General features: G+C 51.6%; 2 protein-coding genes across 2 annotated transcripts; one reads left to right on the top strand and one right to left on the bottom strand.

Moving 5' to 3' along the window:
• Positions 1–2,534: 2,534 nt before the first annotated feature.
• On the top strand, positions 2,535–5,462 carry LOC123047478 (nudix hydrolase 26, chloroplastic). The gene is made up of 6 exons (XM_044471045.1): positions 2,535–2,825; positions 2,912–2,962; positions 3,070–3,162; positions 3,374–3,468; positions 4,941–5,055; positions 5,157–5,462. The coding sequence occupies exons 1-6, from the start codon at positions 2,613–2,615 to the stop codon at positions 5,241–5,243; spliced, it is 654 nt and encodes a 217-aa protein (XP_044326980.1). The 5' UTR covers positions 2,535–2,612; the 3' UTR covers positions 5,244–5,462.
• Positions 5,463–8,634: 3,172 nt separating this feature from the next.
• Positions 8,635–12,541, bottom strand: LOC123047477 (receptor protein kinase TMK1). The gene is made up of 2 exons (XM_044471043.1): positions 10,043–12,541; positions 8,635–9,483 (listed from the first exon to the last, which is right to left on the bottom strand). Exons 1-2 carry the CDS (start codon positions 12,372–12,374, stop codon positions 8,960–8,962), a joined length of 2,856 nt encoding a protein of 951 aa, XP_044326978.1. The 5' UTR covers positions 12,375–12,541; the 3' UTR covers positions 8,635–8,959.
• Between the last annotated feature and the right edge of the window lie 9,803 nt (positions 12,542–22,344).

Genomic DNA, 22,344 nt, shown 5'->3' with positions numbered 1-22,344 from the left:
TGGAATCAAACACAAAAATGGGGATTCCCAATTCTGGTCTGATCTCTTAAAAATCAGAAAATATTTTTATCCACATGTTAAAAAAGATTAGAAGATGGCAGAAACACCAGGTTTTGGGAAGACTGGTCGGTTGGGGATAAATCCCTCAAAGAGGCTTATCCCTCTCTGTTTTTTATTAGCAATGACCAGGAGATTTTGGTGAGAGAGGCTATCGATAAGGGATGGGGTGGTTTCACTTTCAGAAGAGCTCTTTATGGGGATACTGAGCAACTCTGGAATAGCATGAGAGCGAGATGTGAGGAAGTGCTGATGCATGGGGGGAGAGACAAACCCATGTGGATGTTGATTGCTGACAGAAAATTCACTGTCAAATCTTTATACAGAGATCTGATCAAATCCGATGTGGGCTTCTCCAGGAAGTTCCTATGGAAAACTAAAGTTCCTGCTAAGATTAGATTCTTTCTTTGGCTTCTAGCCAGGAAAAGCATACTTACTAGAGTTAATCTGTTAAAAAGAGGCTGGAAGGGAGATAAAAATTGTGTGTCTTGTGGCAAAGATAAAACAACAGATCATTTATTTTTCTCGTGCTCAGTGGCCAAAACCATCTGGGCTCTGGTGAGATGTGCGTTTGATCTAAAATGCACCCCTAGAGACCTCAATGATTGTTTTGGAATATGGCTAAAAAATTTCCAGAAAGATAGCAAGAAACTTTTGTTGGTTGGCATCTCAGTGCTGCTATGGTCGATCTGGAGATGCAGAAATAGCATCATTTTTGATAGAAAAATGATTTCTAACCCAATGGGTGTTGTGAAAATGATGTGTGGATGGATTGCTGACTGGGCTGTTTTGCAGAAAAGATACCCAGAGGAAAGAATGTTGAGGCTGGGAGCAAACCTCATCATGCAAGTAGCAAGTGAAGTCTACAAAGCGGCGCAATGCTGGCGTTTTGGAGTTCTTAGAATTCAGTAGTGATGAATATGGGGGATAAGCTCCTTCTTTTGGCGCCCTGATGAAGTGAAGTGAAAGTAGATGATCTGCGAAGAGAGGCTCAACTTTTGTGCCTTGGCTCTTGCTGTTTGCGCTAGATCACTGTAGTTCTTTATGTTGCCTTGCTATGCAGAGAGACTCTCTGAGATGTAATAGGGCTAGATTTTGTCGGTTGTGCTCGAGGGTTGGAACTTTATCTGGATGCTTGGTTTCGTTGGTTTCTCTAATGGAAATCGGAGGGGAAACCCTCTGTTGCTCAAAAAAAGTCGGATGCAATGTTTTTCATTTAAAATTAATTCATTTTCTTGCCAGCTGAAGAAATTAAATCCAAATAAAAAAATCTAGTCATCTCTTAAGCTCATGAAAACTTGTGGAGATACTCCTTGTTCCCATTTTGACCTCTCATGAAAATATTGGCCAAAATTAAATAAGGGGAAAATATATTTTTCCTTTATAAAGCTAATATTCCATTCCTGCCATTTTCTAAAGGAGCTACTATTTTGGTTGCACCTAAAATTCCCAAAATAACGATAAATTTTCAGATCATTTGGAGCTCCGGAGAATAGCTAACTTTGATGTAGTTTTTTTAGGTCCAGAATTCTAGCTGCCGGCAATCTACCTCTTCAAGTGTATCTTGCATATTAAGAAAGAAAATGCATTACAATTGCGTCCTAAAGTGAAATATTGATCAAAAACATTATAAATAACCGTAGGAAATTATGATGCAAAATGGACATATCGGCCATCCCCATCGAACAAGGGAAACTCAAATTGCAACGATGGTGGAAACCGAGCAAAGTAATAGCCACCCATGAATGAACTCACCCCTGCCTGATATCGAAGGCAGACCCGGGTCCGCAATTCACACGGTGACACCTCTGGATGATCTGTAGTCGTGTCGTGGCTGAATTACTAGTGTTCGTCGTCACCGTGAATGAGTGGCTGCTTGTTGGCCTTGTGCCGAGGCGCGTATGCCGGAAGTGGATGGAAGGGTGACAGATTCGAATACCGGATCAGCGACAACACCTCCTTCTCCCTCCCCTTGTCCTTCTCTAGAAATTTCACTTGCAAATGTCCCACCTCGGCGCGCAACTCCTCGACCGAGTGCTCGATCACTTGCTTCCACCCTTACAACTCAAGGATATCAGGGTGAGTTTCGTTGTTCTTGCTCGACATCACTGGGATCACCGCTGTCAAATTCGCGAGCGCCTTGATTTGTTCCTTCAACATTGTCGCTTTGACGTGACGGGTTTGGATGACAGTGGGATGAAAGGCTCTAACTACCAAGCATGGCCCCCATATTACACGGGCCATCCCGGTGATGCACTTAGCCCGCTGGCCCATGTAGGATCGTGCCTATCAGGCTGTTTTGAGCCTATATTCAGCTTATTGGGCTGTATAAAAAAATATAAACAAGCCAGTGTGCCGGCACGCGTGCCAAGGCCTCGCGACCCCGGCACGACCCTAAGCGGGCCACATGCCAGGCCAGGCCCACCATGGGCCCAACACGCCAGGAGCCCAGGACTGGCCCATTTGGCAGGGTCACCAGCCCACCACCACTCTGGTTGTCTCTCTGACCCCGCCGCCCCAATCGATTGGGTTGGGTTGGGTTTGCGGGTGGACCGATGACGGTGGCCGCCGCACGCTGCCTCATTCTCACCCCCACCGTCTCCTCCACCTCCTTCTCCTCCGCCGCGCTCCGGCTACCCCGGATCGCCCGCCGCCGCCCGCTCTCCTGCTCGGCCTCGCCGCTCGCCGTGTTCGCCACCATGGACTCGCCGCCCGAGGGCTACCGCACCAACGTCGGCATCTGCCTCGCCGACCCCTCCCTCACCAAGGCACCCCTCCCCTCTCCCCGCTCCTCCTCCCCCGTTGACGCTCTCGATGCTCCCCTCTCCCACTGATCACTTCTCTCCCCGCGCAGATCTTCTCCGCGTCCAGGATCGACATCCCCACGGCGTGGCAGATGCCTCAGGTACTACTAAAACAACAATTTGACGACCAGTGGAAGTCGTTGTTCACTAGTCTAATTATCGATTACCAGCCCGTTGTTGACTTGGCGAGCGTTCTGTGTCGCCGCAGGGTGGGATAGACCAAGGGGAAGAGCCGCGAGCAGCTGCCATTAGGGAACTGAGGGAAGAAACCGGTGTCAGATCTGCCGAGATTGTCGCCGAGGTCAGTCGGCACCCGGCACTCCTTCACTTTTTTCACATGTTCTTATAATCATGATTTACTTTGAGGCATATACTAGAAATGAATTGGCCAATTTTAACCCTACTAACTAGTGATAATAGCCAGTGTCCCTCTGCTCCCAATATGCAGCTGGGTGAATTTGTTTTCATAACGAAAAGGTTTCTTGCTGATCGTGTTGTGTGTGTCCGTGTAGGCCCCCAATTGGTTGACATATGATTTCCCCGCGGATGTCAAAGACAAGCTGAATGCTAGGTGGGGAACCAACTGGAAGGGCCAGGCTCAGAAGTGGTAAGCCCGCTGGATTGCTTGAGCTAAGTATGATGTTTAGTAACAAAAGTTTCAACCTGAAAGGAAAGTCCTACAAGAATCATTTTAATGCACAGGCATAGCAGTTGACACTTGACAAACAGAATACTAGTCCAACCCCAAGATACAGCTGCGTAGCCATGGCCGTTGCACATCTTTCTCTGCCAAACCACCACACTATTATTCATGCCGTGTAGCGATTCACCAAGTAAATCTGATGTCAGTTAAGTTGTCAGCAAAATCCATTAAAAATATGTTGCACCATAATAGTCCATGATTATGTCATAACATGCCTTATTATATGCATCCATACTAACATCTGAACATGCTTCATTATCCATTATGCATTATAGGCTCACAGCTACCATGGAAGATTGTATATGCCCTAGTTGTATGTAACATACATGTTACAAATCCATTTCCTACCAATTGTATTGTTAGAAGTCAGAGAGTTTAACACCTTGTATGCATGCTCCTCTACGTTTCAACCTAACATACATGATGCTCCTCTACAGTTCAACTTGCAATTGTTAATAAGTCATTCACTGGATGCACTTGTATGCATGTGCGGAGTATGCTGTGCACACTTGTCTTGCACGGTGTGCATGTGCACATACATGTCTCCAGCTGTAGTACATTGGAAAAAATTATATGAGATGCATAGACAGAAATTCAATACGAAGCTCCTTATGAGGGCATGGGTAGGAAAGTCTGAGGAGACATTAAACTGTGAGAATGAACATCTTGAATCTATCCAACCACTCACATGCACCCAAGGTCATGCTTGTACTGATCTGAAGTTTTCGTAATGCATCCGTTGGTACGAAGCTTCCTACTGAATTTGAGTCCAGGACATGTAGTTCCCCGTAGCCTGTAACAGCTAGTCAATTTTGGTGCTCAGTAGAACTGTTGGATTCCTAGTGGTCGATTGTTAAGTTGCTGGAAGTCAAAAGACAGAACTTACTGCAGTAAGGTCGAGTTATTTCTTTATGTTGGATCGAAATAGAAACACAATTCATGTGTGAGTGATTGGAACTCTTTCTATGTTATGCATCTGCTGCCATCTCCTGATGCTGTCTAATGATTTGGCTAGCTTAGTATTGGATACATTCCTATGATCTTTCACAATGGCTCATGTCACTGACTGGTATAAATTTTATGGTTGGTAGTTGGTATGTGTGGCTATCCAAATTTGGGCTGGAGATATTTCCATGGATGTATGTATGCTACAGTGGGCAGCCTGCTGATGCTATCCCCTCACCTCTCTCAAACTCTTCCATTTAGTCTTAGGGTTGGGCCCAGTCAGACTCGTGTAGGTTGGAACTTGTTCAGGTGTTCTTCCGAGTTAATTACTGTCAGTGAAATAATGAATTTGCGCCCATCTTATGAAATACACACAAGATATTTAGGAGCTGATCATGTCTGTACGTTAACCGTGTACTTCGAATGAGCAGGTTTCTATTTAGGCTTACCGGGGGTGATGACGAGATCAACCTGATGGGCGATGGATCCGAGAAGCCGGAGTTCTCCGAGTGGGCATGGATGACCCCTCAGCAAGTGATTGAGAAGGTGGTCCATTTATTCCAGCCCGATAATAACACCCGATCCCTCCTGTTTCTTGAATCTGGGGCGCCTACTAACACAGTTTCCATGTCGGAACGCACGCACAGGCTGTTGATTTCAAGAAACCTGTCTACGAGGAGACACTGAAGCACTTCGCCCCGTATCTACAGTCAGATCCAGCAGCCTCGTCGTAGATTCGCGCAGCCTCCCGCAAGTTCCATATCTAGAGCTGTGGCATCAATAATTTGTCGAAATTGTACCTGGGGCCATCCGCGTGAGTATTTCTAGAACCTCTAGCGTATCGCCACCACCGACTGTTATCCCGGCATTGGATCCCCATAGCCTGATCATGCTCAACAAGGTGCGTACGTTGTCACACAATAATAACATCCTGGCTACAGTCCCCTTCTTCCCGTGTTCTGTTTGGTTTCTAGTTGTGGCAAATCTTGGTGCCATGCAATGCAACATGGACACCAGCGGGGCCTGACGTTCTTGCCAGGAGAAGACAGCATCGCCGCCCCTGTCATACATACAGGCTCCCGTCGTCGCCGCGGCTCAGATCAACAGGTAGTACAGCCTTCTTGAGCCCGTATTACGCGCCGATTCCGGTAGCAGCGATGGAGATGATCTCCCGTGTCCTCGGGAACCAAATGCCTGAACTGAAGCGTCTTGGCTGTTGGCCATGGCCTTTTGCTTTGCTTTGCTGTGGTGTGGTGTGGCGTGGGAGCACGGAGGACAATCAAGGCCTCCACGCTTTGTACCGGGTGGTCTCTCTGCGGCATGATACTGTCTGTGAGTCTGTCCCGGTGTCCCGTGGCCGTGGCCGTGGGAGGAGGGGTTGCAGTAATGCCATGCGATGTGGTTAGGTTAGGTCTGGGAGGTGGGGGATCGGCGGCGGCGTGCGTGGAGCATGGGAGCTGTTAAATGCCGGGCCGTCCGTTATAATGGTTGGCTGGGTCTCCTCGCCGGCGGGAAGGAAAGCAGCTGGGCGGAGTCAATGTTTGGCTGTGCGTTCGGTTCGTTGGTGGTGGCCTCCTTTCGCCTTTCCTTGATGAACTGCCCGTGCCATGCCGGGGCTTTCAATTTGTGCCCTTTGCGACCGCGCCGGCTGTGCTCTGCCCTGTTTGATGGTGGTAAACGGATCCCTCCCTGCAATGCAATGCACCTGGACAAAAGCGGCAGCGTTCGTGAACCAACCCAAAGCACGTTACCGGAGAAGCTGCCTGCCTGCCTGACAGGGGCTACACTAGGAAACTTCACCGTTGCCGGCGCTGACGTGTGGTGGTACAACGGGATTCTCCTTGTGTGATTCTCCTTGTGTCGGTGTCGACGTGTCATGTTCTGTTGTGGAGGTCTCTGAACTAAAGAATTTGATCTTGGACACCGTGGCATGGCATGGCAGGGCACTTGGGTAGGAGCACCTGGGGCCAGGAGCAGAACCAATGACACAGGGGTTTTAACTGAGAGCAGGTGGCGCCATCCCGCCGCCGGGGAACCGGACCAGAGGGAGTCGCCGAGCAGACCCGCCATGCCATGTGAGATGGAGGACAAGGAGGCCGCACAAGCACAAGGGAAGCTTCAATGATTGCCGCTGCCGCTGCCACCACGGCGTCCGTCCGTCCGCCAGAGCTTCTCCTGTGCAACCCACATGTCCATGTCCATGTATGTCTGTCCTTCCACATGCACAACCCAGGCCTCTGATCAGATTAATCAATCACAAGTTGGGTAATAATTCCCGCACAACCACGTACGTGACGACGATGGACATGTACGTACGTATCATAATTCATACCACATGCGCGTACAAAGATCGATCGCAGGCACTGACACACTGTGTGCATGTGACTACTTTCTTCCTAGTGTCTACGTATGTATGACATGAATGGCTACTTCCTCGCAAGAAAGAAAATGCCTACCACTTGACAGAGGGAAGAAAAGCTCTACATTCCTAGCCGATAACGCCGACGGCCCAGCCGACAGCAACGTGCATCCAAACGTTTCCCTTTTTTTTCGGATGTATCCAGGGCTTGATGCAGATGGGCCACCTGACAGAGCGACTGATTGCAACCATAACTACCCGTGATGTACACACACATACATACATACATACATACATACACGGCCGGTACCGTGGCGTACAGTACCTGACAAAACACACCCAACAGCAGGTAGGTTCTCGAATTGGTACTCCAAAGACATCAGTACTGTTCCTCACTCCACACTCTACTACGCTGCCGGCCTCTCTAGTTAGCTTAGCTTAGACCAGCTTCCACTAATTGCTCACCAGCAACGCAATGGCGTCCGGCTCAAGGTTAACAAAGGACGGAGCATCTCACGTGGAGGGTACTACACCCCTACAAAGCTCGGCATTATTCTGACCTAATGCACGCTTGTACATGGCGTGCCCAACACATAATGTGTGTGTACGGCTAACTTGTTGTACAAGATCTCTAGGCCCTCTTTTTTTTTTTTGGTGTTGAAACCAAGATGTCTAGGCTCAGAGCAGTATCATGGGCACTGCTGACGGGACTAATTAGCAGCAGCTAAGACAAGCTAAGCATGGACCAGAGCAGAGGTACGTCGCTTTTGCTCTACTCCGTCGGCCACGCAGTTATTGCACGCCAGCTGGGACGACAGCCACGTGGCCAGAGAGACACATCATCGTCATCATCATCATCATTAAACAACAAATCCTTGATGGATGATTCCTCGACAAGGACACTCGATTAACCCCGGTAATCACACTCGCTTTCAGCGCCACGGAGAAGAAAAAGGCCATTACAGTCACCACTGGAGTCACTTTCGGCCCAGGAAGAAGAATCCCAGCAACCAACGTCAGTGGTTAATAGGAGTGTGTATATGCAAGTGAGCCACAGCTAAGCAAGGGCCACTGGCTTCATCACATCAAGTGTGCATTTTCAAGCGCCACTTGTCAGATAACTACACCTGCAGAAGATAACCTGAATGAAGATCAGCATTCTCCAGCTACTGCTGCTGCAGATTTGTTTGCTTGCTTGCTTGCTTTGCTTTGATTCAATGGTGGTGGTGGTGGATTTGTTTTGTAGCAACAATAATTGAAGTGTTGCTATGATCATTATTGTTATGTTACTCCCTCCATTCCAAAATATAGTGCGCCCACGCTTCCCGAGGTCGAACTTTGACCATAAATTTAACGAACGAGACCGACTGCGGCGGGAGAAAAAGTTACATAATTAAAAACTTCTTTCGAATACGAATTCACTGATATAACTTTTGCCCCCGCCGCAATCGGTCTTGATAGTTAAATTTACGGTCAAAATTGAAGCACGTGGATAGAGGAAGCACTACATTGTGGAATGGAGGGAGTATACAACAATGGGGCATGGGAGATCAAGTGTGTAGAGCCTGAGAAAAGCGGTGTACCTGCTGCCCCCTCAACAGTGCATACATGGCCCATGAATCATGGTGGACGGCATGGAGGATCACAGGTGATGTCCCCCTTTGGCCTCTGCGGCATGAGCCATGAGGAAGAGGAACCAGAACCAGATGCCAGATACCATTGCAAAGCAAAGCAAAGGAGAGAATTCTTCCAGGTACAGGGATCAATCAGAGAAGCATTATATGATTTGATTGCTAGGTAAAGCCAGAAGCTTCAGTCTCAAGACTGGAATAATGCAAAAGGTGACCGACCAATCCATCCATCCTACGGTACTAGTGCCCAGTTGAACAAAAAAGAGAACAAAAATGAAACAAGATGTCTATCTACAGCGGCGGCGGCAGAAACACAAGCACATGGACGACGACGAACTCCTTTAACTTTACCTACAAAGAACGAACGCTGTGCCGAAACAGGGGAGGGAGGTCCGGGAGAGGCAATGTACTTATTTCTTGTAGACATGATGGTGACGATGATGATGATGACGATCATGGTTCACCGGCCGTCGGCGGACGTGAAGGACTCGGCGAACCCGGCAGGCCGGGCGGGGATGCTGCCCTTGCTGTCTTCCAGGCTCAGGCTCATGATGCTGCCGTCCGTCATGCTCGCCTCCGACTCCTGCCACCCCTTCACCATCTGGAGCAGCGGCAGGTGCAGGTCGATGCCCATGTAGTCCTCCGCCTCGTTGCTCGACGGCTTCCACTTCTCCACCATGGGCACCAGCACTGTCACCGCGTGCCCCATGTCCGGCCGCTGCGAGGGCTCCCGGGAGGTGCAGTGGCCAGCCAGCTCCGCGACCACCGAGATGCTCTCGAAAATCTCGTCGGTGAGCTCCAGGGTCGGGTCGATGGCTGCCCTGAACTTCTCTTCGTCCTTCCTTATCTGACCGAACCACGAGGCCAGGTACCGGGTTTCCTCGTCGATGCGTCTCTCGTCGATGGCGGTCATTCCGGTTATCAGCTCCATCAGCACCACCCCGAAGCTGAAAACATCCGCTTTTGTTGTGATTTTCCCGGTCACTGCAGTGATTCATGTGCAACAACTTATCAGCCAGAAATTCAGGAATCATGATAAACATAAATAACATGGAAATGATAAATTATACTTGGTAGTAAATTTCTAATTGAATGGACGCTCTTATGTGCTGCATCAGAAAGTGGTTCAAACTTCACAATATTGGACAAAAATACATGTTCTATTGATAGACGAATTGGTGTATAAACTTGTGCGGTAGTAATTTGCAAGTTAGTGGTCCAGAGTTCCCAGATAGAATGACCAGTTCATCAAACATTGCCAATGTCATTATCAAATCAACTCGGCTATATCTTACATGGGGTTACTTACACTGGGATTTCAATCAGAATGACCAGTTCATCGAGAATTGCAAGATAATTGCCACATCAATTCAGTTTTTCAGTTCTCTACTAAATCCAAATGAGGTTATTTACACAGCAAAGGATTCACAGGGTCACTGTATATATACTTAATAAAGCATGCTAAAAATTAACACCTGATGGTCAGAACTAAAACAGAAGTTGCAGAACTAAACAGGGTAAAACAAGTCGAAGTATTTCATACCAGCATATTCAGGCGCCAAGTATCCAAAAGTTCCAGCAAGTCTGGTTGCCACAGAGAAGTTCCCGTCCGGTGCAGATTTAAGGAGCCCGAAATCCGACACCTTTGCTCGGAAATCATCGCCAAGTAGAATGTTTGCCGACTTAAGATCCCTGTGAATGTAGCACTGCTGTGCGAGGGTGTGAAGATACTCCATTCCACGAGCAACATCCAGCGCAATGTTCAGCCTCTTCTTCCACGAGAGGGGCTCCAGCTCATGCTGCTTCCAGTGGAACAGATGCTTGCTCAGCGCTCCATTGGACATGTGCTCGTAGACCAGCAGCCTTTCATTGCCTTCGATCCCATAGCCCATTATCGACACCAGGTTGCGGTGCCGGACCTTGGTTAGAATGGCAATCTCTGCCTGGAACTCGTCGAGGGCCTTGTTGCTGATCACCGAGGACTCCATCCTCTTCACAGCAATCATGGTGCCGTCGTGCAGCACCCCTTTGTAAACGACGCCGAATCCGCCACGGCCAAGCACATTGTCCTGAGCAAAGTTCTTGGTGGCACAACGAAGAACCTGCACGGAGATCACAAAATTGCGCGCCTCGATCATGTGGATGTCACTATCCCGGCTGCTGGTTCCGCTTGACGTAGCGCCGAAGCTGTCATTGCTAGTCATGACAATCTTGACCAAGTTGTCTGGGCCAGAACTGTTGCGGGGGTGGACGACCACGGAGGAGGTTGTCTGTGGCTGAACCGACGACCCATTTTTCTTGCAGAAGAGCACCACAGCACCCAGTGACAGCAGGGACACCACGCCGATCGCAACCGGAATGGTGGTAGCCAACAAAATTTTGCTCTTCTTGTTCCCTTGGCCAGGAGAGGCAGCCCCTTGGCGTTGTGAGCCCGGCGCGCTATGCGTTGTTGGTGAATGAGGGGCGTCCTTGGGAGCAGAACCACCCGGCGACGACTGCGTGTTGAAGTTTGGATTGCCGGTGAGAATGACATTCACGTCCGGTCTGAAGGCAGGCAGCGGCCCATTCAGGTCGTTCATGCCCAAATCGAGCTTCTTTAGCAGCTTGAGGCCGGTGAGGCTGTCCGGCACATGCCCGGTGAGGTTATTGCTATCAAGCCTGATGTCCGAGAGCGCAGAGAGGTCTCCGAGGCTCTTGCTGATGGTGCCATTGAGGCCAGAGGACGGCAGATTGAGCACCGACACCTTGCCCTGAGAGCAGGTGACGCCGAGCCAGCCCTTGCAGGGGTCGTTCCCGGACCATGAACTGGTGAGCTTGACGGGATAACCAGCCTCGGCTTGGAACTGGAGCAATGCCATGACCTCCGGCGCGCACTTGTCCCCGGGCTTGACGGCGCAGAAGCCGTTATGGGAGGAGGTGAGATTGCCGGCCTTGAGCGCCGGGGCGGGGCCGACGAGGTTGTTGTTGTCGAGCTTGACGTCGCGGAGCAGCGGCAGGGCGGCGAGGCCGGGCGGCACGAGGCCGACGAGGTCGTTGTTGTTGAGCCAGAGGGCGGCGAGCTGCTTGCAGTTGGAGATGCCGTCGGGGATGGGGCCGGTGAACTGGTTGCCGTGCAGCCATGCCTGCTGGAGGTCGGCCATCCCGGCGAGCGCGCCGAGCGTGCCGGAGAGCTTGGCCTCGCCGAGCTGGTTGTTGAGCCAGAGCTTCTGGAGGCCGGACCCTGAGAAGCTGGCCGGGATCGGGCCGGCGAGCCTGTTGTAGGAGAGTGTGAGCATCTGCAGCCCGCTCATGGCCCCGAGGAACCCCGGGATCCCGCCGACGAGGCTGCAGTTTGTGAGGCGCAGGCTCTGCAGCTGCGGCGAGGAGGCGGCGAGCGCGGCCGGGATCTCCCACCCGCCGGCGGACGCGTTGAGCGGGTTGTTGTCGAGGCAGATCTCCTCGAGGCTGTCGAGGCCGTCGAAGAAGTCGGCGGGGATGGATTCGAAGGCGTTGTCGTTGAGGTAGGCGTGGCGGAGGGCGGCCATGCCGCGGAAGGAGGGGAGCGGGCCGGAGAGGCTGTTGGTCTGGAGGCTGAGGTCCTGGAGCGCGTCGAGCGAGGCGAAGGAGGGCGGCAGGGCGCCGGCGAGGCCGACGCCCTTGAGGTCGAGGTTGTTGACCCGGCCGTCGCGGTCGCAGGAGACGTGGTCCCACCCGCCGCCGCACGGGTCGGCGCCCTTGGGCCAGCCGAGGACCTCCGGGTTTGTGAGCGAGCGCCGCAGGTCCTCCAGCACGGCCAGGTCGCCCGGGTGGATCGTCGCGGCCGTGGCCACCCCGCCGCCGAGCATGGCGTCGGCGGCGAGGAGGAGGATGAGGGGGAGGAGCGGCGGCGTTGCCATGGGGCAAGGCTACGGGTCCGGGTGCATTGGCGGCGGCGGGGCGGACGGAGGTGGGCTGCGGTGGCGTCGGCGGTGGGGTGGGGAGGAAGGAAGGGAGGGAGGGATGGGGGTGGGGATAAGCGGCGAGGTGAGGGGGATTTGCCTCGTGCTTTGGTGTGGTTTCCTTTGCTGTGGTCGGCAGCGTCGCCGGGAATGTGAATGTGATGTGGGTGTCGAATTGTTGTGTGGGTGCGCGGCGTGTCGTGCCTCGCTGCGGTGTCCACCCGACCCGACCTTGACTCTTTTCTCCTTTTTGTCTCCTATACCAGTCCTGGCTTGCTGCTCTGTTTTCACTTGAATTTGCAGTGAAACCACAGCCTTTTTTTTCTTCCAGCTTTGGCTTTATTTTAGTCACGCCACGCCGCTCTTTTCCTATGCCTTTTGATTTGTCCCTCCCTCGGCTGCTTTTCGTTGGTTGTGAACGTGATTGTTTTTTCCGTTTCGTCTTTCGATTACCAGTGCTGCTGCAGCTGTTTGTACACGTGTTGGATCCCGTTCGTGCTGGACTGGGCTGGACTGGCTGGACTGGGCTGGACTGGCTGGACTGGGCTGGACTGCGGTGTCGATTTCTGGTGCTGGTGAAAGAAGACAGGAGCAGGGATGATGATTCGCTGGGAACGCAGGAGGGAGGGGCGGGCAGGGCGGCGTACGCGGGAAAGGCGCCGGAGATGGCTGCCAAATCGGGCCGGGCCACCGGGACAGCCACCATGCGTGGACACACACACACACACACACACACACAGAGATGAGGCAACCGTCTTTAAAACGCCGTGTCGGTGGCGGTCACATTTCAATTCCATCCACCCATACATTGATTTACCTGCCGTGTCGCTGCTGATACACGGTGAAAATGTGTATCCGCGTGATGCGCTTGATTTACTACTACTTGCCATTCACCGTGCTGGCCGGCTGCTAATATATCCGCGTGATCGACTCGTCGATCGGATCCAATCCAATCCGCGGGCAATCAATTACTAGTACGTATTATTATTACTGCCTGCGCCTGCATGCAGGCCGGCGAGCACTACGACTGGTTGATTGCACTGCGTAATGCAGGCAGGTAGTCGATCGAATCAAGCGGATCCGTGTTTACCATGGACGCCAGCTGCTGCGGATCACGTCGCTCCCGATTAACCTCCCTCTGCGGATCTTTCTTTTCCTTACAGAAGAAGAAGAGTAGAACCACCGACGGCATCGGGGAGTGTCAGACACGCAGATTCCGGCGCGATGGGCGCCTGCCTGCCGATTCGGGCGATTGGTTTGGTGCTGCCCTGACAGACATGCCGCCCGCTCGCCCAAGTCTTTCCACTTTTTGAGGTAATAGCATTCCAGGTCCCTGAACTTGTACAGCATGTGATGATTTGGTCCTTCTACTTGCAAAAGTAGATTATTTCATCCCTATTCAAGTTCAGGGATGAAATAATCTACTTTTGCAAGTACAAGGATCAAACCATCACATGTTGTGCAAGTTCAGGGACCCGCAGTGCTATTACCTCTTCTTTCTCGTACCGGATCGGATGCAATTCTCTGTGTTCTCTTCTCACTGTCTGTTCCGCCAGTCTCATCTCGGTAGGACCCGGCGCTGTCTGCCTGCCATTACCTTTACGTGCTTCCACTCAATTCGCTCGCTCCTCACACGACCTGCGTGACAATCGGTCCTGGTGCCTCGCTCGCAACCACTCGGCCTCCCCCGCCGTACAGCATCTCCACCCGTTGGCCACTCAGGGGGCTCGAAAATTCGCCGTGTGAGGGCGACCCGGCGAAAAAATCGGCTTGACGCTGATCGGGTTTCCAGCCGTCGACCCAGATTTTTTTTATTTTTTTTAACATATGTTCGGCTATTATTCGGCAAACGGGCATAAAACTTCGACGAAATATAGCAAACTTAAAATTGAACTTCGGCGCTTAACAGTCTTTACATAGCAAACTTAAAAAATAAAAGCCTAGCTAAGGAAGATCGCGCTGAGGCGGCGAAGTCCTTGTCGCCATCGCCGTCGTCCTTCCCCTCCTTGACGCGGCTGTTGCCGCCCCTGCTGGACCCCTGCCCGCCGTCGCCCTGGCGGACCGGTGGCGGCGCGTCATCGTCGTCTTCGTCGAGGACGATGACTCCTCCCTCGTCGCGGCCCCGACGCCGAGCGGAGAACTGGTCTAGGGCTCGGACTTGGCGCTCTAGCTCCGTCTGCGCCCAGTCCTCGCGCGCCCACTTCAAGGCCGCCTCCTCGGAGAGGCCCGGCTCCGTCTTGACCGCGGCAAGCCCGGGCTCCGTCTTCGGCCTGCCAAGCAGGGAGGGGCCGAGGAGGAGGCGCGCCCGCCATCGTTGTTGATGACGATGCCGACACTGCGTGTTCGCCGGCGAGCGGCGTCTCACCGGGCTCGGCCTTGACGCTGATCAGCGCCAGCGACTCCGACGAGGCAGAACGGGAGGAGGAGGAAGAAGAGGATGCCGCCCTCCTCGGCATCCACTGGCCGCTGATCCGGGCCGGGGCAGGAGGGTAGGTCATCGGCGGGTAGTTGCCTCCCTCGAGGTGCTGGAGGACAGCGTGAAGCGAGCGGCCAAGGGCACCCCACCACAGGCGGCGCCCCTCGTTGTTCTGTCCGCCCCTGACCACCGGTGCCCCGTTGGTGGAGGCAATCCGCTGCGCCTGCCGGTGCTGGAAGTACGCCGCCCACGCCTCGTGGTTGCCGGCGACGTACTGCGGGAGGACCCGCTGCTCGTCCGTCAACGACGCCCGGACGCGGTCGACCTCGGCGGCGAAGAGGTCGGGGCGCGCGTCGACGTCGGGCACCGGGGGAATAGGGACGCCGCCGGCGCTAAGCCTCCAACCCGACGGCCCAACGCGCATGTTGGGAGATGCCAGGATGTTGTCCTTGAAGAGCAGGTGAGCCTCCCAGTCGTGAAGGGAGCGGCAGCCGAAGTCGTTCGCCGCCGCCCCATCGCCGGGGAACCGCTCGGCCATCCTCTTGGGGAGGAGGGCACGGGGGAGAGAGGTAGAGCTCGACGGCTGCGCGCGGGGAGACATGCAAAGAGCTCGACGGCGGGCTGTGGGTGGGTGTGGTCAGAGGCGAGGGAGAGGCCTTGCTTTTTATAGCCAGGTGTCGTGTGTTCGTGTGGCGGAAGGGGGGCGTCGCCGCGCCGCCCATGAGGAATCAATGGAAGGCTGCTGGCGGCAGCCTTGCCATTGATTCCCCGCGGGAAACTGAGGCGTTGTGAGGACAACGAGGCGAGTGTCGCTGACTCGGCGGCCCCGCAGTGCGTTCACGCCAAAATCGCTCGCACCGGCGCGCCGGGTTTGGCCTGGGTACCTCGACACCAATTTCGGCCCAAGACGGCAAAAAACAGACTCTTGGGGGCGCGACTGGGCCGATTTTTGGGCGCCGGCACGGAAAAATCGTTTGAGGAGGGCCTATTGGGGGCGCGGGTGGAAATGCTCTTAGAGTATCTTCCCTTAAAAACGGGTAAACCCGTAAAAAATAAGGCATCCTTTACAGTTTCGGTCAAAAATCGGTCCCTAGCAGATCCAGTAAAGTTCAATCGATTCTTAAAAATTTTAAGGGCCAAGAACCTCGTACGTACAGGTTGGAAGGTAGTATACAGTTCAACTCGTAAACGGTCAAAACTCGTCGTAGCATAAGCGCCGCCGTGGAACTTACCAGAATCAACCAGAAACTCGCCGGAATCCGTAGGCGCACATCGAAAAAGGTCGCCGCATGCCAGAGTTTGTCACTGCCGGTCCAAATTATGGTCGGCTCGACCTTCACCGCCAAGGCAAGGTGGAGTAGGCCGCCGGTGGCTCGAATCAAGGCGGAGCAGCGCCGGAGAAGGGCGGGAGAGGCGTGGGCGGGGCGGGCATGGCCGGGGCGTGACCGAGCCAGGGCGTGCATGTTCGAGACTAGACGGGTGGCGGTCGCGGCGTGACCGATCCAACGCGTGCATGGTCGGGGTTGGACGGGCGGGAGACAGGTGGCGACCGGGGCGAGCATGGCAGAGGCGTGGCACGGCCAGGGGGAGCGCGGCGGGAGCGAGACGATTAAACGGGTTTTACCGTGCGAAACTGGGCCGAAAATAACAGATACCATATTACGACCTGAAACTCCACGGAGAATATTTTTGAAATTAATAAAAAATACTAGCGAAAGAATCAAGGCCAGGGGCCCACACCCTGGCCACGAGGGTGGGGGCGCGCCCCCTGCCTCATGGGCCCCCTGATGCTCTACCGACCTCAACTCCAACTCTATATATTCACGTTCAGGGAGAAAAAAATCAGAGAGAAGGATTCATCGTGTTTTACGATACGGAGCCACCACCAAGCCCTAATCTCTCTCGGGAGGGCTGATCTGGAGTTCGTTCGGGGCTCCGGAGAGGGGAATCCATCGCCGTCGTCATCATCAACCATCCTCTATCACCAATTTCATGATGCTCACCACTGTGCGTGAGTAATTCCATCGTAGGCTTGTTGGACGGTGATGGGTTGGATGAGATATATCATGTAGTCGAGTTAGTTTTGTTAGGGTTTGATCCCTAGTATCCATTATGATCTAAGATTGATGTTGCTATGACTTTGCTATGCCTAATGCTTGTCACTAGGGCCCGAGTGCCATGATTTCAGATCTGAATCTATTATGTTTTCATGAATATATGTGAGTTCTTGATCCTATCTTGCATGTCTATAGTCACCTACTATGTGTTATGATCCGGCAACCCCCAAGTGACAATAATTGGGACCACTCCCGGTGATGACCGTAGTTTGCGGAGTTCATGTACTCACTAACTGTTAATGCTTTGGTCCGGTACTCTATTAAAAGGAGGCCTTAATATCCCTTAGTTTCCAATAGGAACCCGCTGCCACGGGAGGGTAGGACAAAAGATGTCATGCAAGCTCTTTTCCATAAGCACGTATGACTATATTCGGAATACATGCCTACATTACATTGATGAACTGAAGCTAGTTCTGTGTCACCCTATGTTATAACTGTTGCATTAGGAATCGCATCCGACGTAATTATCCATCACTGATCCAATGCTTACGAGCTTTTCACATATTGATCTTTGCTTAGTTACTTTACCGTTGCCACTGTTACAATTACTATAAAACTGCTAGTATTACTTTTGCTACCGTTACCGTTACTTTCATACTACTTTGCTATTAAATACTTTGCTGCAGATATTAAGTTATCCAGGTGTGGTTGAATTGACAACTCAACCACTAATACTTGAGAATATTCTTTGGCTCCCCTTGTGTCGAATCAATAAGTTTGGGTTGAATACGCTACCCTTAAAAACTGTTGCGATCCCCTATACTTGTGGGTTATCAAGACTATTTTCTGGCACCGTTGCCAGGGATCATAGCTCTATTCTTTGAGTCACTTGGGATTTATATCTGCTGATCACTATGAGGAACTTGAAAGACGAGAAAACCAAGATTTATCCCTCAACTACGAGGGGAGATAAGGAACTGCCATCTAGCTCCGCACTTGATTCTCCTTCTGTTTTGAGTAAACTTGCGACACCTAAACCTGCTTCTGTTATTAATTCTGATATATCACATGTTATTGATGATGTCACTTCTGCTATGCATGATACTTATGATGAAACTACTTCTATGCTTGATAACACTGTGCCACTAGGTGAATTTCTTGATGAACAACTTGCTAGGGCTAGAGAGAATGAAATTATTGAAACTGATAATATTGATGAAAGTGATGATGAAGATTCTCCCCCTAATATGAATTGCATGTTGTGCCTGAGGGTTATGTTATGGATGAAGAAACTGCTAGAGATTTTCTTGCTTGCAATGATAGATCTGATCTTAAGAAATTATTAGCTAAGCTAAAAGAAAAGTCTCTGAATGCTAGAATGAAATATGACCCTGCTTTTGCCACTTCACCTATCTATGTTACTAATAAGGATTATGATTTCTCTGTCGATCCTGAGATTATAACTTTGGTTGAATCTGATCCTTTTTATGGCTAAGAATCTGAAACTGTTGTGGCACATCTTACTAAACTGAATGATATAGCCACTCTATTCACTAATGATGAGAAAACTCGTTACTACTATATCCTTAAATTATTTCCGTTCTCATTAAAGGGTGATGCTAAAATATGGTTTAATTCTCTTGATCATGGTTGTTTGCGTAGTCCCCAGGATATGATTTATTACTTCTCTAATAAATATTTCCCCGCTCATAAGAAACAAGCTGCTTTGAGGGAAATATATAATTTTGTGCAAATTGAAGAAGAGAGTCTCCCATAAGCTTGGGGGAGGCTTCTCCAATTACTTAATGCTTTGCCTGATCATCCTCTCAAGAAAAATGAAATACTTGATATCTTTTATAATGGACTAACCGATGCTTCCAGAGACCACCTAGATAGTTGTGTTGGTTGTGTTTTCAGGGACTGAGGGCCATACCGCCAATGACGAACACCTGCCTGAGCGGTAATGAAGTCGGTGCTCATCGTCCAGATCTTGGCTTTGATGCTCGCCGTCCCGCCTCACCGTCCAGATCTTGTGCTCGTAGACACCGATGTGAGAGTGAAAAGAGAGGAGAGGGAGTGGTGAGAGAAAGGTGAGGATTTATGGCGCTGCTTTGGAAAACAACGTGCCGTCACCTATGTGTCCCCGTATGTGCAACGGTCTTCACCCACATGCCTTGAGTTGCATCGCTTGGGCCTAACCATGAAAAACGGCCGATTCGAGTGTTCTTCCAGAGCGAGACCCATAGGTGCTTTAAGGTTGTGCGCATCAAGACTCTGATGCAACTCAGGTAACCCAACACCCTAAAATTGCATCTGGTAGCCCCCGCTGAGCCAAATGCAGTTTACCAAACACGCCCTACAACTATGGTCATGTACAGATGAGCTTGAGATTCTTCCCGCGGTTTAGGGCATCTCCAGCCGCGCCCCCAACAGGCCCCTCCAGGCCACTTTTTCGGCGCCAGCGCCGAAAAAACGGCCCAGTCGCGCCCCCAGGACGCCGAAAATCGCCGGTTCGGACCTTTTTTCCGCCCGGCGGTCACAGGCCGAACCCGGCGCGCTGGGGAGCCGCTGGGGGCTCCGGCGCTAGGGAAAAGCACGCCTGGCCCACACCGACAGGGGAAAAGTCAAGGTTTTCTTCCCCCGACTCGCCTCGCACCCCCCGCGCCCTCGGCCACCACTAGCTATATCCTGGCGACGGCCGCCGGCCTACTCCGCTAGATAGCCATTCCCCGCCGGAAAATAGCAGCGCTTCGCCGCGGCAGCCCCTCCCGCAGCAGCTGGGCGTTTCCGGCCGCCGTTTCCGGCCGCGGAGGCGCGGTTTAACGGCGGGTACACGCCCACCGAGCGCAAGGTGTTCGGCGTTTTGACTATCTCGGCAATGGACTCGGATGAGGAGGAAGAGCTCGCCACGCTGCTGGAGGAGGAAGCCGCGGCCGATGTCCAGGAAGAAGAGCATCTGATGGTGCTCGCCGCCCTCGCCCAGCTGCTGGCGAGCAATGAAAAGCCGCGTCGAGGTGGCTCGGCGCCGGGGCGGGTGAAAGCAAAGAACCGGCATCGTCTCCAAGGCTACTGCATGCTCTACTCCGACTACTTCGCCGATGCTCCACTTCATGGCGAGAGAACATTTCGGCGCCGTTATCGGATGAGCCGAAATCTCTTCCTCAGGATTGTGAATTCCATCCGGGAGTTCGACAACTACTTCAAGTGCAAGATGGATTGCACTGCCGCTCTTGGATTCACCTCCATCCAGAAGTGCACGACAGCGATGAGGATGCTTGCATATGGAGCTCCCAGTGATTCACTCGACGACTATGGGCGCATGGCCGAGTCCACCAGCATAGAGTGTTTCTACAAGTTCTGTCGGGCAGTGGTGACAGTGTTTGGGCCACAATACTTGAGAACACCCAATGCGGAAGACACTGCTCGGATCCTAGCCTAGAATGCAGCAAGAGGATTTCCTGGGATGCTTGGAAGCATCGACTGCATGCATTGGAAATGGAAGAACTGCCCATTTGGTTGGCAGGGGATGTACAAAGGCGCCAAAGGCGGTTGCAGTGTGGTGCTTGAGGCGGTAGCCACACAGGACCTCTGGATTTGGCACTCCTTCTTTGGTATGCCAGGAACTCACAATGACATCAACGTGCTACAGTGCTCTCCTGTTTTTGCCAAGCTCGTTGAGGGCCATTCTCCTCCGGTGAACTTCGAGATCAATGGGCACCAATACAATAAGGGGTACTATCTAGCTGACGGCATCTATCCGAGATGGTCGATATTTGTGAAGACGATCTCAAACCCTGTGGCAGGAGGCAAGAACGCCTGGTTTGCGAAGCTTCAGGAGGCTTGCAGGAAGGATGTCGAGCGGGCATTTGGTGTGCTCCAATCTCGATTCGCTGTTGTTCGGTACCCCGCTCAGACCTGGTCGAAAGATCAAATGTGGGAGATCATGACTTGCTGTGTCATCTTGCACAACATGATCATCGAGAGCGAGCAAGAAGACCCAGTGTTTGACACTGAACCATACTACAGGCAGGGTCCTCTAGCCGAAGTTGATCACCAGCTACCGGCAACTTGGACTGCCTATCTCAGTATGCGTCAGGAGATCCGAGACCCACAGGCAGTGGCGGAGGACGAAAAAAATTTAAGGTGGGGCGAACTCTAAGCCTAATAAATGATGTGATGCAATATCAAAATAGCTTTTACGCAATAATAGTCCACTCATAATTTTACATAATTTTAAACTAATTCAAATACAACGGAAATGCAATCATATTTAAATAAATCTGAAAACATATGGATAATGAAGAGTTTTTTTTTTGAAAAAGGAGGCTTGCCCTCGGCCTCTGCATCTGAACGATGCATGCAGCCATCTTATTAAAAAGTCTCAAAGTATCACATAGTCATAAAAGTATTACAACTCGCAAGCGGAGCAAAGAGAAAAATAAAAAGGCTCAATATCACAACCGGTATGACAACAAGGGACAAACTCCCTAGACTCATATCCTGTTATGCGTTTGTCATCCAAACCGGTTAAATATAGCCCGTGCTACAATCTCCCTCTGGTTGCACCCAGTAATCATTGGCTCTCTGGAGTCCGTAGGAGTGAGTCAGGACCACGTAAAATGGACAAACATTGCAAAGCTATTCTCAGAAAATTTACATCATAAATTCGCAACATGTGATGGCGTTGTGTACGGTTTTTTTTTGTGAGAGAGAAAGTGTGGTTATTTTAGAAAAAAAATAGCGTGTTTTTATTTTGAGAAAGAGTGACAGGGTGTTGTTTTTCAATGTAAGAGAGATAGCATGGTGTGTACTGGTGCGTGCGAACGGTGCCCAGCAGCAGGAACTCATGGGCCTAAATAACGTGGAGAGAATCTGACGACCGACTAGGCCTACTCGTTTTTCTTGGTTCTCTTCTTTTTCTAACGACAGTGACTCCAGAACCAGACAGCGATAGCGTATGCGTACATGTAGAAATCGTTTTGCCCAAAATCAAGGTAGGGCGGGCGCCCTGCCTCGCCCTACCGGGAGCTCCGCCTGTGCCCACAGGTGCATCATCAACTGCAGAAAGATCCGATTGAGCACCTATGAAGGCTCAAGGGGGACACCGCGTGATGGAATACGAGTTTTTATTTGTTGAACTATATAATTTGTATTGAACTATTTGTTGTTGTAGTATTTTGTTGAAGTATTTGATTTTTCTGTGATGAAATATGTGATAAGGAATAATTGTGTTGATAATTGAACGCCGAGACACGGCAAAACCACGCCGAATATGGGCCTACTCTCGCCCATATGGGCCGTTTATTCGCCGAAATTGGGCTGCAAAGTGGGCCAATTTCGGCGCCTGGGGGCGACGACTGGGCGCAAAACCGCCCCCAGTGCCGAGTGTATCGCCGGCTTGCCTCCAGGGACCGATTTGTATGCGTCCTGAGGGGTCAACGGCTGGAGATGCCCT

This window comes from Triticum aestivum, chromosome 2B (assembly GCF_018294505.1).
Source record: "Triticum aestivum cultivar Chinese Spring chromosome 2B, IWGSC CS RefSeq v2.1, whole genome shotgun sequence".
NCBI classification, from domain to species: Eukaryota; Viridiplantae; Streptophyta; class Magnoliopsida; order Poales; family Poaceae; genus Triticum; species Triticum aestivum.
The sequence above is the reverse complement of the archived record's forward strand: the minus strand, read 5'-3'. Positions and strand labels throughout refer to the sequence as shown.

Excerpts from the sequence above, each read along its gene's own strand:
- LOC123047478 (XM_044471045.1), top strand. The coding sequence starts at position 2,613 with ATGACGGTGGCCGCCGCACGCTGCCTCATTCTCACCCCCACCGTCTCC. Across the intron at positions 2,826-2,911 it reads CCGACCCCTCCCTCACCAAG|ATCTTCTCCGCGTCCAGGAT; the intron begins GCACCCCTCCCC and ends CTCCCCGCGCAG. Across the intron at positions 5,056-5,156 it reads CTCAGCAAGTGATTGAGAAG|GCTGTTGATTTCAAGAAACC; the intron begins GTGGTCCATTTA and ends ACGCACGCACAG.
- LOC123047477 (XM_044471043.1), bottom strand. The coding sequence starts at position 12,374 with ATGGCAACGCCGCCGCTCCTCCCCCTCATCCTCCTCCTCGCCGCCGAC. Across the intron at positions 9,484-10,042 it reads CTTGGCGCCTGAATATGCTG|TGACCGGGAAAATCACAACA; the intron begins GTATGAAATACT and ends GAATCACTGCAG.